The following is a 17,664-nucleotide window of genomic DNA, read 5'->3' as shown; positions in this document are numbered from 1 at the left end:
ACCAGCCAAAGCTTTTGAGCAGTCCTAAAGTGCAACCCAATTAATGCTCATTGAAGACTTCTGCCTCCTAACGAGGGAGAGAAGACTAAGTATCTCCTGAGCTTGGTGAACTCACCGCTTGGACCACTGCCACTGCTTGGGAACCTGGAAATAGGCTTATGTCCAGCACGACTCCAACTTGCACACCTGATTAATCTCAATAGCTACATGAAAAGCAGAACTAACAAAGCCAGTTTCGGATGGATTCATCTCTTAATAGTCTATTTTGGTGCATCTGTTGCCAAATAGAGGGAGGGGATTCTTTCATGTCTAACAAAATGCAAACTCACAAGAAATCTTCACCCACAGCCAAGTCGCTTCTGTGGTGCCTTCCCTTTATTGTGCTGCCTATTTTCATGAAACTTTTATTCTCTGGGACCAGTTTTTTGTGTGTGAAGATATGCACACATATTGAAATATCCATTGCTTCCACACAAAAGCAGGCTAAAGATGCCTGCAGATTTTTCTCAGAAGAAGAGCCTGTATTAACAAATATTATTAAGAACTATCTTCTGATACTACTTCTGGACCAAGTTCCAGGATCTGAAGTGCACATCTAAATGAAAGACACAGATTCTTCATAAAGCCCAAAATCATTTCAGTGGACACATCATTCAGCCCTGGAAGAAGAATGTTTGATGGTTTTTGAAAGCCTTTTAAACTCTTCTGCCTACAGAGGAAAAGTTCACCCTACATACAGGCATACTGCCTTTCGTTAGAACCATGATCTCAGGGCAAAAAAAACCCGACCATGAAAAGACAGCGTGGTGTCTTCCATTCAGTCTTAGAGATACATTTACTGCAATGACTCAAGAGGTATTTTCTTTCTGTTATTCCACTGTACTTTGGGGAGTAGGATACAATGACAAATCAAGTTGAATCAAGCTTTTGAGGCAATTTGCGGGCATTGCAAAAAGTGATGTTATTCAGCCGAGTATAGAGCACTTCCGCTGATCAAAGAATGGCCCAAGCCCATCAGTGCTATAAATGCTACCTAAAATGACTGGATAGTAGTAAAGATGTGGCAGAACGCAGGGCTACTCATCTAGTTACTTCTATTTGTAGCAGAATTTTATCTCCAGTAATTACAATGTACCTTGAGAAGATCCTGGGAAGTTGTTGTGATGAGTTTTTTTTTCCTCAGTTGGACACAGACTTTTTTCCTCTCCAAAGTGGAAGAGTTATGTAGTGATCCATTTTAATGGTTTTGCAGTAAAATTACTTTTTTCAGTCAGGAAAAAAAAAAAAAAAAAAAAAGTACTTCTGTGGTGGGGAAAAAGGCCTTAGTGTGCAGTTTGTATCTTGACTAAATTTGCTAAATATTTCTGGTACCTTACACTGCCATTCCCAGACACTGTACGAACATAACATTTATTCCTACAGATCATTTTCTAAGTAAGAACATCTGGTACATTTGGACCTTCAGCCAACAAGCCTTGATGAGTCAAGATCAGATCTACTGAAGTCACAGCACACCACTAAGCTACGCACCATTACAGTCATGATAGCATACATCTCAACCTCAGAGGCTGAGCTCAGTTAGCTTTCCCATTTCCTGGTGCTTTATCCCGAGGTTGAATATGGTCCATTAATGCCAGATTCCAAGAAGTGTGCTTCTTTAGAGGTTTAGTCCCCTCCCTCCATTTTTTTATTGTACACCATCAGAAAACATGGAATTACACATAGCAACAGCATTCTGGAAATCGTTCCCATGTCCCTCCTTATAAGTACACAAACACTTGGCAAACTGAAATACATACAAGATGATTTAGGTATCAAGTCCTCAGAAAAGCATGACTGTTTTCCATGGGGAAGATCTAATCTTCTGCCCTTCACGCTATAACCCGGTTTCTTGATTTCTTTGCCAGATAACCTCCCAAAACAAACCCTCTTCTGTGCACAATAAGCAAAGGACAAGAAGCAGCCTTGATCCGACTGTTTAAGTGATAACACAGCTCCCAGGTCCTCCAAACTGATACTCGCTCAAAATGAGGAAGAAACTTCCAAGACTGCGGTTTCATAGTCATCAACAGCGCTAGCTTAAAGAGCTCCCAGCCCTCCTTCCCCTACTCCCAGTCCCATGACCCCCATAAGCTGGCACAGCCTTGTGCAGCCTGGTAAAAAAACAGATCAGGAAAAGTGGTCCAGCGGGTGATGAGCAGCAAAAAGAAGCAAATTTGAAGGTCTTCCAACTCCTACTCCTCCTCCTCACCCAGTTCGGTTTGATTCCTCCCTTTGCTTCACTGCTTGCAGAACCATGGCCTCAGGGCCAAGCCGACAAGAAGCTGGGTGCATTTCCTGTTTAAGGCTTTACAGATATATTTACTACAGTGGCTCAAGAGTTGTTTTCTTCTTACAGTCAGTTTACCAAGTGTTTCTACATTTAGAAGTAAGATACGCATGCTGCTGTGCTGAAAATCCTTATGAAAAGGAATAAACTAGGTGAATTAGATCATTCTACACTGGAGCACAGTAAATGTTTAAAAATGTAACATTCTAATTGGGGAAAAGCCACTGACTTCAGTATACAGAAAAACACTGGCTCTTAGGCAACCAGTCATCATGGTTCAGTTTTTTTACCCTTGCAAGAAAAAATTCTGTAGACTCCAAAATCAAGTTGTCAACTATCCTTAGAGGAAAGAAAATAGAAAAACAAAAGTAACAAAAAACCCCAAAATAAACCCCAACCAAAAACGACCTAGCCATTAACACACCTGGCCCAAGCATCATAGGGAACCTTTATATCACAGCATGCACAGAGGGCACTCCCAAGTTAAGTTCTGTACAGATGATCTCCAAAGGTTATGGGGGAAAACACTTAAGCTACTGGGTAAATGCAGCCACTGAAGCCCATTACGTATTTACAGAATTCTACCCAGTAATTTAGCTTGCTGCTACAGAAAGGAACATTCAGTAATTATTATTTAAAGCTGACCACAGCTAAACTGTCCCAAGTCAGGAATCCAGGGTTTAACACTTGGATTCCTAACCAAGTCCAAGTTACGCTTCTGTTCTCAGATTTCTTAACCTTTGTGGTTACATGGCGAGATATCCATTTGCGATCCATCCTAAGAGCTGCTACAGTCAGGATAGGGGAAAGGGTGGAAGAGTCATGGATGCAAAAAAGATCTTTGTGAGCTGCGTGCAGATATGATACTCCTCAGACTAACGCTAACCATTTATTGAACATGCTGGCAGATAACAGAAACACGCACTATCTAGGACAAAATGAGCAACTAGATCCTCTTCTGTCTTCCCACAGCTGAGAAGAATTTTCACTCTCCCAGAAATCAGACCCCAGACACAACAAATGTGTCTATTTAACTGTGATAATGTTGCATGCAGCATGCCAAGGAGCAGGGGGTGGGGAAAGATTAGAGAAAGGAAGCTTCAACAAAGATATTTTGGGGATGGAGAGGACAGGACAAGGAGTATCAACATACAGACTAAAAGGCAATGCATTTAAGTGGAGCCTCTATTTACTGCATTGATCAGCATTTCGTTGTGGTTTTTTCTCGTTATTCGATACATCTGTCAATTTATTGCATGCAGAAATTACGAACTCTTCAGAGTAGGGACTGTCATTAAATGCACACACTGCATGTAACGCTGTGAAGCTCTGATTTCCATCAGAGCGAATCTTTACATGATCCAATTGACAATTCATGTGTGAGATTCAACCCACGTAGATCTTCCCCTTCAGCCTGCCACATATTCATTCAGGGAGAACGGGAATGGCCATTTGGGCAGGTGATGTTTCCAAACAGCTAGCTCCATCTTCCTTTGACTAACCAGGCATTAGCATTGCCATTTCTGCATCAACTCTGGAGAAGGGTGGGATTATGCCTCCTTTTGTGTCCATACCCAGGCCAGGCTTGACACACCATGACACACCACTGCATCAGCGGAGAGGGGTGGGGAGAGCAAGCAGAATTTCGATCCAGATTCTGCGAGTAAGGGTCTAGCAAAGAGGGGTTTTTTTGACATCAGCCATTTAAAAGGCAAGATGAAGGAAGAAGAGTCAACACACTACAGCAAGAGGATAAAGCTTGTCATGTTTAGATTGACAATTTCTCTGGCAACAACTCAGAACATGAGCCTGCATTAGCCCAAGCAAAACAACACAGTAGGTCTTTGCTTCCAGTCGTAATGAATAGAAGCTTCCACCACAACGGGCACCACCGACGTACTGCAACCGCTGCAACATCTACAGGTTGATCTTTCACCACACTTTGAAGCTAATACAGCATTAAGACTGTGTAAAACAAGTACAATACAATAAAAAGGCCTATGCTTTCACGAGCCATAGAAACTAAATCTTGGGCTTGAATTCTCACCTTCCCCTGTTTTCAGGGAAAGCTCTTCCAAATTACCATTAAGGCAAAGTGAAGTAGTAGCAAGCCAGTGCCAAAAAAAGGTTGGTCTTGCTTCCCTCCATCTTTCCATCAGCTCTATACCGATCAGCTCACTGCAAAGCAACTCTCTTCTTTGCTCGCCAACACCACACAACCCACTGGTTTCACCATTTTGCAGGTCAGTTCTGCACCAGATCAATCCAGCAGGCATACACACAGACTTACCAAAGGGATAAGGGGCAAGGCTGCTCTTGTGGGGCATCCCACACTTACACTGGATTAGGTACAACAAGAAACCACATCCTGTGGGTCAAGGAAGCCCTGCAGCTAGAGGCCAAGCCGCAAATATTGCGGGCAGAGAAAAATCCTCAGCAGTGACAACATCCTAGCACCCCCACCAAAAAAAAAAAAAAAAAAAAAAATTCCCTCTCTCAGAGGGATACCAAATTTACTGAAAGCAAAAGGCAGCAGGAACAAAAATTCCCCTCATTCTGATATCCCACACCACGGGCTTTATATTACTCTAAAACTGTATTTTGAAGACAATGTTTCTCATAAAGGAAGACTATATTAAACCTTACTCCAAATCAGTAACATGCCCTTTGAAGTCATTTGCAGTTACATTCCTAATGTCACCTAAAGCAAGCCACATCCCCACTGACCAGCCCATCGTTTAATCGTTCCAAGCAGCATATTTAATTTACCAAGCTGAAACCGGAGGAGAGGACTACGTTGACAGAGATGAAGAAATAGAGGAGAGGAAAAATGCAATTCATGATCCATAAGTTATTTCTTCTAGTGCCCTTGCAAGAGCCATGGATCTGCAGGAAGGCAAATGGGTGATAATTAGGGACAGTTGGAACATTGTTTATTTCCTACTAGCAAAAGCAGCAGTTCAGGCCTCGAAGGATAAATCAAATTTCTTAACCAGATGGAACACATTTCATTTTCAAACATCAACCATACAACAATGGACCACAGAAAGGAAGGAGCCAATTCACAACAGCAACAAGAAAACAAAATTACCAGAGATTTTAGAGATGAGTTCTCATCAAAATCTGCACTTACAAAGAGCCTCATGTTGCATCAGAACTTGCACCACATCCCACCACAGTCAATTCAAAGACACTTTTATTGGCAAAACAAGCTCTGCAAGTGTTACCCACATGTAAGAGACGGCACACTTGAGTTTCTCCCAGAAGTGGATTCAACATATGAAGCGCCTGCCTCCACATAGGTTTCAACAGAGAAGGCTACATGGCATGGAATTCAACAATAGAAATTAAAATATTCCAAGGAACAATGTTTTATTTCTAGTAAGGTAGGTGTTTACTTGCTCTCTCTAATCTTCTTCTATATTTTACTCAAAAGATTAGGAGATTTCCTTCTCAGTCTCTCCCTTTACTTCTCTTTCCCAAGCATTTACCATTTGATTTATGATGTTCTCCTGTATCCAACTCAAAGTTGCACGTTTCAGTATTTGGTAGGAGTCTGACTTGATTTTGCACATTTCATTTGGTACTGATCTGCCAGCATAACAACTTTGCACAATAACTTGTGGCAGTCTAGTTGGCTAGGAGGTTTGGACGACTTTTTGTTGTTACAGAAACCTGTGCTCTGGTTTAGATTCAGACTAGTTTCTCAAACAGATGGATTTTGGATTAAGTTATTTGCTTCATTAGCCTCCAATGGAGTGCCAAATCCCACAAACAATGTTTTCATAGGAATGGACAGCATTTTCATTTGGTTTCAGTCTATGGTTCTCTAGTACTTTTAGGTGGAGACAGCTTTTGCTGCTTTGGCTGAGACAGCACTGAAACAGTCTTTTTATGCAAAGATCAGCAACGGAAATCCTTCAAGTTCTACCCTGTAGCCATCACTACATAAGATTCAATCCTGTGTTCACACATCTGAAAATAAAAAAGTTACCTTCCCTTTGGTTACAACGTAAGAACATACAGAGCTCTGGAGTTCATTCTCGTGGGAGTCAAATATTTAATTTTTCATCAAATAGTATAGCAGGAAAATCTCCACTGTAATCAGTCCTCACGGCTTGAGTAGTTGAAGTGTGTCTTACTTGCTAGAGCCACTACATAGCTAGCACATCCACACTGGCACAGAGCCTTAGGCACGGGAGGGCTCCTGAGGGTGGCTAGTGCAGGGGTGTAGAGGGACCTCGCTGCATGCCCACCTCAACCCAGCTCCATCCTGCAAGCGAATAATTCTCTCTTTATAGTTACTGTCAGCCACGCCCCTTCTGCTTGTCTCTAAAGGGCACGGAGCCCATACAGCACATACCTTAAAGATTGTGGTATGCAGCCCACGAGGTCAGACAAGCCGGCTCCCTTGGCAGCCTGGTCTTCAGTGGCGTAACTCCGATGGCCCTCTTTTTGCACAACACTTTAACAGGCAGTTTTAGCATCGCCATCACATTTATTTTAAGATCTCGACATACAAGATGCAGAGCACGTAGTTATGACATTGTTCAAGAAAGAGCCCCAAACAAACCTCGATATCACTCCGTGTCTTTCCCAGATCAACCTGCAGGACCGATGCACTGCAGCACATCAGCTAGCAAACGTAGGTGTTTTGGCAGCTGTCCCAGTCACTTAATCGGAAGCCTGAGCTCAGAGGCTGTTTCGCCTGAGCGGGTAAGTCAAGATGTACATACCAAAGATGTCATCTCTGCCTCCCTCCCTTCCTTGCTCAAAGGCTTCTGTCTGAGTACTGTTTATTTTTATCCTACAATTGATGGATTGCACATAGGTTTAATTTGCCCTGTATCTCCCATTAGTTCTATACTGTAACTGTGTTAGATTTGGCCTCGCATAACCGATGAAGCTAAACAGGGGGGGTTGCCAAGTGTTTAAAGTAGACACGTGCCTGCCACCCCCTCCTCCCTGTCAGTCTGTTCTAAAGCATCTGCAGCACAAAAATTGCTCATGGGTCATTTCTCAGAAAGTAATAATCCAAGCTTCAGCATAATCTTCAGCATACCTATTTCTGTCATCAAGTTTGCTTCTCCAGCACAACCACCCAACAAAAAATTACTAGAGTATCACAGGACTTAGCCCTTTTTTTTTCCTTCTTCTTTTTTACTTTTTTTTTACATTCCTTTCCAGCTTAAATGTTTGCTCCCAGACTTATGGAGACTTGTAGATGAAGAACTAACCATAACAAGCAAGAAAGGAAGTACGAAAAAAAACAATCAAACAAAACAAAACAAAAAACCCCAAACATGTTCTAGGGACAGCTGACTGGAAAACTTAACCTAAGGAATTATCCGATTTTGTTCTAGTCTGGAATTTGCAGTAAGAGCAACAGAAGATTACAGCTCCCATCTTCCAGTTCACAGGAGGCAGGTCACAAACAAAGAGGAACCTCAGAGAAACAACAGGCTTCTCCTGTGCGTGGATGAGCCGCTTCAGGCCAAAAGAGTTTGTAGTGGAAGGCTGCAGAAAGCTGGGATCAACAAGGTTGGTTGCTCTTCCCTGCTTGGGTACTGGTACCAACTGCCGAAGATGACGAATCTGCCCTTCCAGGAGAACTGAAGCACAGACAAGCGATCCACCTGCTCCACAGACAACAAGAACCCTGGGCCTGGAAAAAAAACCAGCAAACCAACAAACGCCCAAAAGGCCTAAAGGCCTTCTGTTATTTAAGGTAATGCTGACTGCAGGTCAGAATTCTTCCTTACACTCAAAAATGCAGTGAACAAAGGCCTGTAGAGGGTGTCGGTTCATGAGCAGTGACAGTTCAAACTGGAACAACACATGAGGTTACCACCCTTGTGGGAGACATCTTAACTGCCCAGGAATCGTCTTTACTGCCCGGGAATCGGCTGTTCAGAAGTCAACACCCTCCAGCCCCTGCAGCTGCCGTTTCTGGTAGGGGGAAGAAGTCAGACCCAGGGGCAGCCTTCCCTACAGCCTCAGCAAAGATGGCAAAGGACTACAACCTCACCAACCAGCCCAATTCAGTCCTTCCCTGTTACCCAGTCAATGCCCAGGAAAAATCCCTTCACCACTTTGACTCCGCATGGACACAGCTCTCAAGTCAACCTGCTCTTTAACTTGGGTCTCCCACATCATGCTTTCTAAGATTTAGACACTGAACATTTCTGTTTGAGACCCATGACAAAAAAGCAGATGGTCCACCAGCAGTGAATATCCTCTCCTGCTTCTTGGCTATTAAAGGCTCCAGAATGGCAACCTCCAATCTACCTCCCTTTCCCAGGCCACAAATCTCCGGTTTCCTCTCACAGCCAGACCCATTATGTTTTCCCTCATGCTAATAGGTACTGTGCTGATCAAGGCCCCTTTAAAAAGGCAGCACAAATTAGGGGCATGTCCTCCAGCCATGAGAAACTCAACTCAGGCTTTTCAAGAGTAACAGGCTTCAAAAAAATCAGTAAGAACACCACCATCTCCGAGGCCTCAAAAACCTCATTTCCTAAATCTGTCAAGCCTTAAGAAGTTGCAAATCCTGACTCACAAAGAAAGGACAGCAGTAAAGCTGGCTTCCTCTTAACAAATGCCATTTTAATTCAGAGAATTATCCCACCTCCTGGTTCATCATCAGGAGCTCGCAACAGAAGCAGGAAATTACAGCCCTTAGACTTATCATTTTTTCCCCTGCCCTCAGAGTTGCAAAGAAAGGATTTGACTATTCAGCAGCTACAGAAATTCAGAACTAAAATTGGGTGGGAGCACAAAGGGGAAAAAAAAAAAAATGAAGGTGTGTATTTTATTCTAATCCTAGATCCCATGAGACACAGTTCTGCTACAGTGAACGGCTGCACCTTGAGGCAAGAACCTCTCCCAGACACTACCAGCTGTCACCAAGTCAATGAACTGACAGAGCTGGAGATTCAGGCTAAAGGAGCAGAGTGCTTATTTCCCTCTAACCTTCCTGCATAGTCACACAATGCTTCTTATGAGCCTTTCAGAGAAGGAAGCCGAGAACATCACATGCTCGTGTTTTAACAGTTCTCCCTAGTGACTTCACATAGCAATTCTTAATGGAGAAGAGGAAGAGAAGTAGCCTCTTTATCCAGGAATGGTGTTATTTTCTGCCACCAGTCTTGTTGCTTCTCTACTCAGACTCCTTTCCAAACCCAGAGTAATCTCTTATTCTTACTTCACGCCTTTTTCCAGGCAATCGTCTCCCACCTCCTAGCTTCTCTCCAACTCTGCCCTTCCATTTCATACAGTTTTCCAGACAGGGCTGTCCTCCAAAACATCTTCCTAGACATCCCACTCAAAAACCCTTCTGGCTGTATGTGGTCCCAAGCCTGACAGGCCCCATATTCCACTGCTGCAGACAGCTCCGTCACTACCTCTATCTTGTGAGCTTGCCATCTCAGCACTATGCCAATATCAGTCTCCCTTTCCACCTCTGCCCCTATTGCTGAGCTCCTGATCCTTCATCAAATCACCCCAGTACGCCAGGGACTCTACTGTCAAGGGTCCCTGGCAAGTTGTCGCATCCTCCTTTAGAGCATTACTAACATGTCTTGCCCTGCCTCAGCAGTTAAGTTCTGCTCAATGCTCATCTTCACTTTCAAGATTTCCATCTTCTATAGTACCTAATTAACACCTCTTTCTGCCATCAGATCCCATATAATTACTCCACTTGGATCTCCTTACACGGTTCTTCCATTCCTTTGCCAGCTCAGGTCCTTGGCTCTCATTTCCAAAATACCTATCTTTGCTTCTGCTAATATCTGTACTCCTGTATCCCCTTTCCTTCTTCTCATAGTTTACACTACTCTTGCATCTGCTTCCTCATACTTATTTCTGCAGTTACCAGCTTTCAGGAGTCTCTGATGCCAACTCGTACCCAAAAAGCCCTCTCTACCCTTGTTCTAAGAAGTGATTAGAATGAAAAACTTTCAGAAGCTTTTCCCATTAAACCAAAGCTAAAGGAAATGTAATTAGAAAGGTATGCTATTTTAATATTTGACCTTATCTATCCCACTAGAATTATCACATCCCTGATCCTTATCAGATGTCAGATGTCCAATTTAGACTATAAACCCTTTGGGGCAAACATAGCCTCTTCCTCCACATTACAGAGCCACAGCACTTAGACGAATCCTTAAAGTAAGAAAAACACCTCAGAAATTCAAAGAACTTGGTTTTGCCAAGAGCAGAGCCACTCCATACACTGAGACTTTGGAATGACCAAAGAAGTTAAAAGTATTCACTCCCTGAAACTTTGAAAGGCAAGAATAGGGTCATCCTCACCCCCAACAGAATGTCTGAGAAGAGAAGACCTGGGTACAGACTGCACTGAAAAAGTTTTCCCATGGTATCTCTACCCCCTCCTGCCTCAAGTCTCCAAAGTCATCACTTATCCTCTCGGAAACAGCAAGAAAGTCACTTCTTTTTCCCTTCCCTCTCCAGAAGGAACACAGCAGAAATAAACTTCAAATGATAAATTACACACCACTTTTGTGTGGCTGCCTCCTGGCCAGGCAGGAAATTTTTCTCCCAAAATCTTTTGTTTCCAGCTTTGATCCCAGTGTTGGATCGGCTCGGTTCAGCACTCCCTCGGCATGGAGGTGAAGGGAGAGCTGACAGGCCAAGTTTGGGCTTACTGCAAGTCACAGTCAGATCTTCCATTAGCCTTCTCCCCTCCCCCTTCCCCTTCCCAACTGGAACTCTCCTTGAGAGTTCTTTTCAAGATCCTATTAAACATTTTCCAGAGGGCCTTACAGAGGATACATTATTTTGATGGATGCTGGGACTAAAGGAGGAGGATTTCTAAGTACAGTGAAATAATGGAGTTTGTTCTAATGGATTTAAGAGATGCCCGGGGGCACCAAGTAAGTTCCTTCTCTGCAAATCAAAAACACAGAAGACCAGAAAATGGAGCCGAACAACTAAACGCCAGGAAGCGGGGAAATCGGGCTCTATTTAACTGCTGCTCTTGGTTACAGCCAACTTCAGGCTGCTTGGAAAAACAGCACACACACACATCACTGGCACAAACTTAACAGGAGAAAACAAAGAGACAACAGGGGTCAAACTGGGGGTGGCAAGTAGGAGAAGGATGCAAGGCTGGGTCCCCACCCCCTACCAGAGAGTCGGATCAATTATCCTTGAATACTAACAAGATTTCTGATTAAAGAACTGCTGCTATGCAATAGAAACAGAAAGCTCCAGCAGCTGGGAGGGGCTGTCAGGCAGTAACAAAGGGACACAGAAGACTATGCCCCGCTAGGGCATACGGAGGAAGTCACCATGCTGGTAGCCAGGAGAGAGGTCTCCCCTGCCTAGAGTTTTAAGAACGTCTCACTGGAGTTAAATTTACCAGCTGGAGTAAAACTTCACCTTGACACTACAGAATACGGGGTCTGATTTCAGGCAAACACATTCTCTACTAGAAGCTTTGTGGGACAACATTTCTTTAAAATGCCTCATCACTATAGTACAGGGAGGTAAATTCTATTCCCATCCCAACCCATTCAGGGGAAAAATCTGGTGCTTCTTAGTTTCATGTACCTCAACATCAGAAAGTTGTTATTAACATACAACAGCTTGAGGAACAAGAGCCTGCACAGCCTTCAGTCATACACGTTCTGACAAAACTGCAGTCTGCAGTACAAACGTTGAATATGCATATACAATACTGTCCATTAATCTTCATGGTTTATGACTTGCTGACTGGTGGCTAAAACCAGAAAAACCTAATGACCTAAGAAGAACCTCATGAAAAACAAAAGCTTCTGTTATTACTTTTCGCAACCCAAAGCTGTACTGACATTAAGCATCCTGCTATAGGCAATGTATCTCATACCACCAGAATCAGGCTCCCAACTGTTCAATCCCCTTACTTCTCCTATTTTAAACAACAAACTTAATTCCTTGATATGAGGAGTTTCAGTCATCCACAATTTAGCAAGGCAAAAGCCCACAAACATCAGTTCTGGTTGATGTTAATAAAGTCTTTATGAAAACTTATTTTGCTGTCCTTACATAGTGAGTCTCCTTTCATCTAGGCTCACAGCAGCAGAGTTCTGCTCCTCGCAGAAACCCTGACTGCGGCTCAAGACTCTCTGAGACTAAATACACAGGCTAGAATACTTCAGCCTTTACCAGCCAGTTCTGCGTAACAGAGGCAAAAAAATGCCCAGAAAGCTGAACATAAACTCACCCACAACAGGATGGCAGCCAAATACTCCCAAGGTGACAGTCCCAGAGTGACTACTCATACAGCATGAATAACCCACAAGCCCCTGGATCCACGCAGTTACTATCTTTAGTACAGGGGAATGGAAATCTACAGCGAAGACTATATAGGAAGAAGAGATGCAAGATGTGTTACAGCGCCCAGTCTTCATGCCGTAAAGACAACAAAAGCCCATAAAAAGAGTAATGCCTAACGTAAAGCCATGGCCAAGAACCACAGGCACTACAGACGCAAAAGCAAGAACCCAACCATCAAGCATATTGGATTCATGAATGACAACTACAATTAGCGTTCTCTGCCATGATCTGTGTGAAGCACAGACAGCCACTAAATACAGTATGCCAATTAATGGTGTGGGTTTCCTGTATGCCAGAGCTGCAGCTCTGGATGTTGTATCGGCCAAAGCCAGATATCTTGAAAGATGTTCAATTTAAGTACGCATGCATGTGCGTATATATCACCTTACTAAGTAAACCCCTTCAAGATAACATCACAAATAGGTGCAAATAACAGAGAAGAGAAATAGTGTCCACTTTGCTTACACATTTCTTTTAACAACGCTTCACTTACCAAGTCACCCTTTCCAATGGAGAGCCAGTAAAATTTCTGTGGTTTTATGACTCTTTTGATCATCAGTGAGAGAAATAGAAGTATTATTAAAAAGAGAAATAGCCAGAAGTAATGAGCAGCAGAGGAATTCAACGAAGGTGTAGGACGTGCACTTTTTAAACCTATTTTAAAACCCTGACTGGTTTTCAAGATAACATCTCTTTATCAGCTTTTATAAGTGTTATGAAGCATATATGCTATTGTGTTCAATGGTAAGTTGCATTCTAGGGCAAATGGAGTTGGCCTTGGGCAAGACAATTTCTACTTCACTTCCCACATTTACAAAACAAGGATAATATTTGCCTATTTCACAAGAGTGCAGGAAGATTCAAGAGGACTATCAGACTACAGATCATTCTCATAGAATGAATGTTTTAATTATTTTTTAAATGTTAACTTCACCAGTCTGGGGAACTACAGGTTTCTAGGAGTAAAAACATAATATAAACCACTTCCATTTCTTTTTCTGGTTAACATAAGAACAAGTACCGCCTTCTGGTCTGACCTACAAACAACTGGATCAGGTTTATATCCAACCGCTTTATCTTCTGTAACTTCAGTGAACACAAAGTAGCCAAACACCTCCAAGTTTGCTGAATGCTATTTTATGGTCCACATGAACAGAATATCCCTCTTCAAGGTTCACTCGACACTGTGGAAATGCAAGCACTTTAAGCACCTATTAATTTGGTTGCTAAATACACCCACACTCCCAGGATGCAAGAAGGGATTCTCTCTTGCAGAAAACAGTGCTAAAGCACTCAACTGGAAGCTTTTGGAAAGAGAAGATAAAAAAATTTGCTTATCTACACTACATAAATGAAACAATAATGTTAACTTCATACTGGAAGACTTATGCTTTATGCTTTTCCACTAATTCTACCATGTTTTCAGTTGACACAGAATTGTTAAGCAAAACAAACCCAAACAAAATAAAATGAAACAAAACCCCCAACACCACCACTTTGTGGTGTCAGCCTCCTGCAGCATCTTACTCTTCATTTTAGAAGAGAGGGGATGTTACTCAGTGCCATCATCACTTTGACAAAAAGAAACAGTTGAGGTAATTCAGGGTGATCGTGAGATTTGTGAATATCATCCCGCCTGACCCACAGTAAAGCCAGGCCCCCTCAGCACACCCAGGAAGTAGAACATTATCAGCTGCAAGCTGACAACAGGAAAACGGGGCTTTGCACTTGGCTGAGAGCTGCAGAAGCAATGCAGTGCCAAGCACAGGTAACAGAGATCACTGTTCCCACTGCAAACTACTACAGAGATATCACGTTAGGTTTGTGACTCTAATATGTAGCCAAGATGTTCAGAGAGTGAAACTCTGACATTAGCCATATATTTTTCTGGCAGAGCTCCAGGAGCCAGAAGGGCAAGCACATCACCCAGACAGGTTCTGTGACATTCTGTATTTATACTACCACAGCTCACCATTAACATCAGGGCCACCTTCATCACTGCGCACCAGCAGTGCATGGCATTAGCTTTGAATTCTCTCTGTATACCCCTTTTTACCTGCAAGGTGCTTTGCCAAGAGCTCAAGATACTTGCAGACCTTTTTTTTTTTTTGGCACAGACTTCTCCAGCTTTAACTGCCACTATCCATCAAAAGAGGGTCAAAGGTTGATCTTGCACACTTGTTTGCTTTACCTGCTCTTGTACTGAGGCACAGTGGTAAACAACCACACGTTTCTAACAGTTTACCTGTTTGGCATTGCGAGTTCTGTGGCTGTGAATGCTTTTATGACAGTTAAGCTGTACACCATCCCTGCAGGTACTTCTAAGGGACAGCGACAAGAAATTTCTAGCTAAGGGGAAGAACACCGACTCACCACAAACTCTGGCATCTTCTCCGACACCTCCATGCTGACATGTCCTGTATTTTCTTGCTTCAAAGAGGAAAAAAATTCCTTGGGTACTGTGTCGTCATTGCAAAATGTATCTTCCCATGAAGGGAAGAGGATGCTCGCCTCTGGAAGCAGCTGGCACACCCAATCATAAACTCACATTCATTTGACAAGATGATATAGGAAAGTGCCCTGATGGGCAAACTACTTGAAAGAGAGACAAACTGCCATAAAAAGTGTCCTGGAGACATCAAGGCACAACCACCTACGAGCAAACCTGCACTTTACAATCAGACATCCCCCACAGGGCTGTTAACAGCCCAGACACATTAACGAGGAGCACCTGGGTAACGGCCAAAATAAAACACATCCAGATCTGCACCTACACTAAGATCTCGGTTTTAGATCCTTCTCTCTCCTAGACTGCAGGCTAAGTATCTGTGTGGCACTTGGGAACTTAAAGAGCACTTCTGGTTCACTAAAAAGCAGATTTTCTGATACACAGAACTGCAGCTGTCTGCTCTGCCACTCCAAGCTGGTTTAGCACCTTCTTCAAAGCTGCCTGCAATTAGGATTCTTGTTAGAAGAGAAATAATATTACTTGAAACCCAAACTCCATGCGATTGCGCCCCAGGGGCAATACTTGCCGAACGATGGAGGTCAGCAGCCCCACTGCAAATGCTTCCTGTAATTTCAGAGTAGCACGGGAGAAAACGGATGGGTGAAATTATACAGCAGCTGCCATGGGAGCGGAGGGAGAGCAGTGAGGTGCGTGTCTCCTCTCCGCACCCCTCCCCCAAAAGCCTGCCAACTCTCTATAAACAATTCCGCGCAGCGTCCCGATGTTTGCCCCTCCACCGGGCGCACTCGCCAAATAAAGCGTTACCGCACAAGACGAAGAACCAGCAATTGCTTTTCAGTTGATAGAGCAACCACAAAGCTTCCAAGTTTCCACCGGCGGGACTTCGCGGAGCTGCCGCCCCGCTCGCCCGGCCGGCGGCCGAGCCCCTGCCTCCCTCGCCGCTGCCCCGGGTGCCGCTGCTGCCCCGGCACCGCTCCGCCAGGCGCGGCGCCGGCCCCGCCGAGGCAGGCAGGTAGCCGGGGGCCGCGCCGCGCAGCCGGGCTGTACCTTTAAGGGGCCCGTGGCGGCGGTGCGCGGCTGCATTCCTGCTGCGGAGCGGCGGCTGTCCCGACACGCCGGGCACGGCAGCCTCCGAGGCAACCTGCGCGCCCGCCCCGCCGCTCGCCCGCCCCGCGGGAACAAAGCCCGCGCCCGCCGCCAAACTTCCGCGGGGCGTAGCGGCCGCGTGGGCGGCGGGGGCTCGCGGCGGCCCGGCCAGGGCAGCGCCCCCCGCACCCCGCCGCCCCGGGACCCCCGCGCCCGGCCTGCCGCGGAACCCCGCCGGCCACGGGCCGCCGCGCCGGGGCGCGGGGGAGGCGAGAGCCCGGACGGGGCGCGGACAAAGCGCGGCGGGGCAGGGCAGGACAGGGCGCCCCAGCCGCGGGGGCGCGGGCAGGTGAGCGGCGCGGCGGAGCCAGGGCTCCGCGCCCCGGGCCGCGCTCCCCGGGGCCGGCGGCCGGGCCCCCTCCCGGGGCAGCGGGTGCCGCGGTAGCCGCTTACCTCTGGCGCGGAGCAGCGCTCCCAGCAGCAGCAGCAGGAGCTGCGGAGGCGCGGGCAGGAGGCAGCCCCCGCCGCGCCGCCTCATGGTGGCAGCGCCCGGGCCGCCCGCAGCCGCGTCCCGGGCTCCCCCTGCGCCCAAGCACCCCGGCGCGGCCGCCGCTCGCTCCCTCCGCGGCCGCGGCAGCTCCGGGGCTGGGGGCTCGCTCCCCGCTCCGCCCGGCCCAGGCCCGGCCCCGGAGGAGGAGCCCTGCCGGGGCAGCCCCCGCCCCGCTCCCCCCCAGCGCCGAAGCACTTCGCAAACTTTCGGCGCGGCAGAGGCGGTCCAGGGGCCGCGGCTCCGCGGGCGGACGCCCCCTCCCCATCCCCGCCCGCTGGAGCCCGCCTCGCGGGCAGACCCCCGGGCTCGCCCCCGGCCCCTCTCCGCCCGTGCCGCGGGGGGGGAAGCGCTTCCCAGAGCGGCCCCGGGGCTCCCGCCGCCCCAAGCCCCGCAGAGCTGGCGAGGAGCATCGCTCCGGGCTCTTGGCTGCCCGGTAGCCCCCGGTGGCCCAGCGGTTCCCCCAGGCGTTGCCACCGCTTCCCGGCTTGTGCCAGCTGCCTGCACCCGTCCCCGTTTGCCAAACCCCCTGCAGGGACCGAACGCCTGGAAGCGCCTCGGTGCCGAGCGCTTCGCCCGGCGTGCCTGTCGCTATCGCAGCGAAACGGCCGGGCTTTCCCTCCGTTCATCACAAGTGTGCTGCTGTGAGGGAGGGCCGGAGACGGCTGCTGCTCTGTGAATCTCGGATACCCCAAAAACAGAGCAAGGGTCGTTGCCTGCAGGGGTAGAAACTGACACTTGGACGATTGTCTGACGTGCCTTATAGTCTGCGCTGCAATTAAAAGCAGACGGACTTTCACCGGGCATCATCCTTAAAGCCAGTTTTACGTTCCTCTGTGGCGTAATTCAACGTTGTAATACATAGGGTTGGTAACGTGAGAAACTGTTGTCAAA

The 17,664-nt window shown here is 46.4% G+C and overlaps 1 protein-coding gene across 4 annotated transcripts in view; it reads right to left on the bottom strand.

Annotated features, from left to right (window-relative positions):
- Window positions 1-16,878, bottom strand: part of LRP4 (LDL receptor related protein 4) — an 83,456-nt gene extending 66,578 nt beyond the window's left edge. For 2 of the 4 annotated variants that reach the window (XM_055717331.1, XM_055717332.1), the window contains exon 1: window positions 16,677-16,878. In XM_055717331.1, coding sequence (XP_055573306.1) covers window positions 16,677-16,761 — 85 coding nt within the window. In that variant the 5' untranslated portion in view covers window positions 16,762-16,878. The remainder of the gene's footprint in view (window positions 1-16,676) is intronic. The other 2 variants (XM_055717329.1, XM_055717330.1) reach the window with 1 other exon arrangement.
- Window positions 16,879-17,664: the final 786 nt, after the last annotated feature.

The sequence above is a fragment of the Falco cherrug genome, chromosome 7 (genome assembly GCF_023634085.1).
Source record: "Falco cherrug isolate bFalChe1 chromosome 7, bFalChe1.pri, whole genome shotgun sequence".
NCBI classification, from domain to species: Eukaryota; Metazoa; Chordata; class Aves; order Falconiformes; family Falconidae; genus Falco; species Falco cherrug.
Note: the sequence above shows the minus strand (reverse complement) of the source record. Positions and strands in the feature narration are given on the sequence as shown.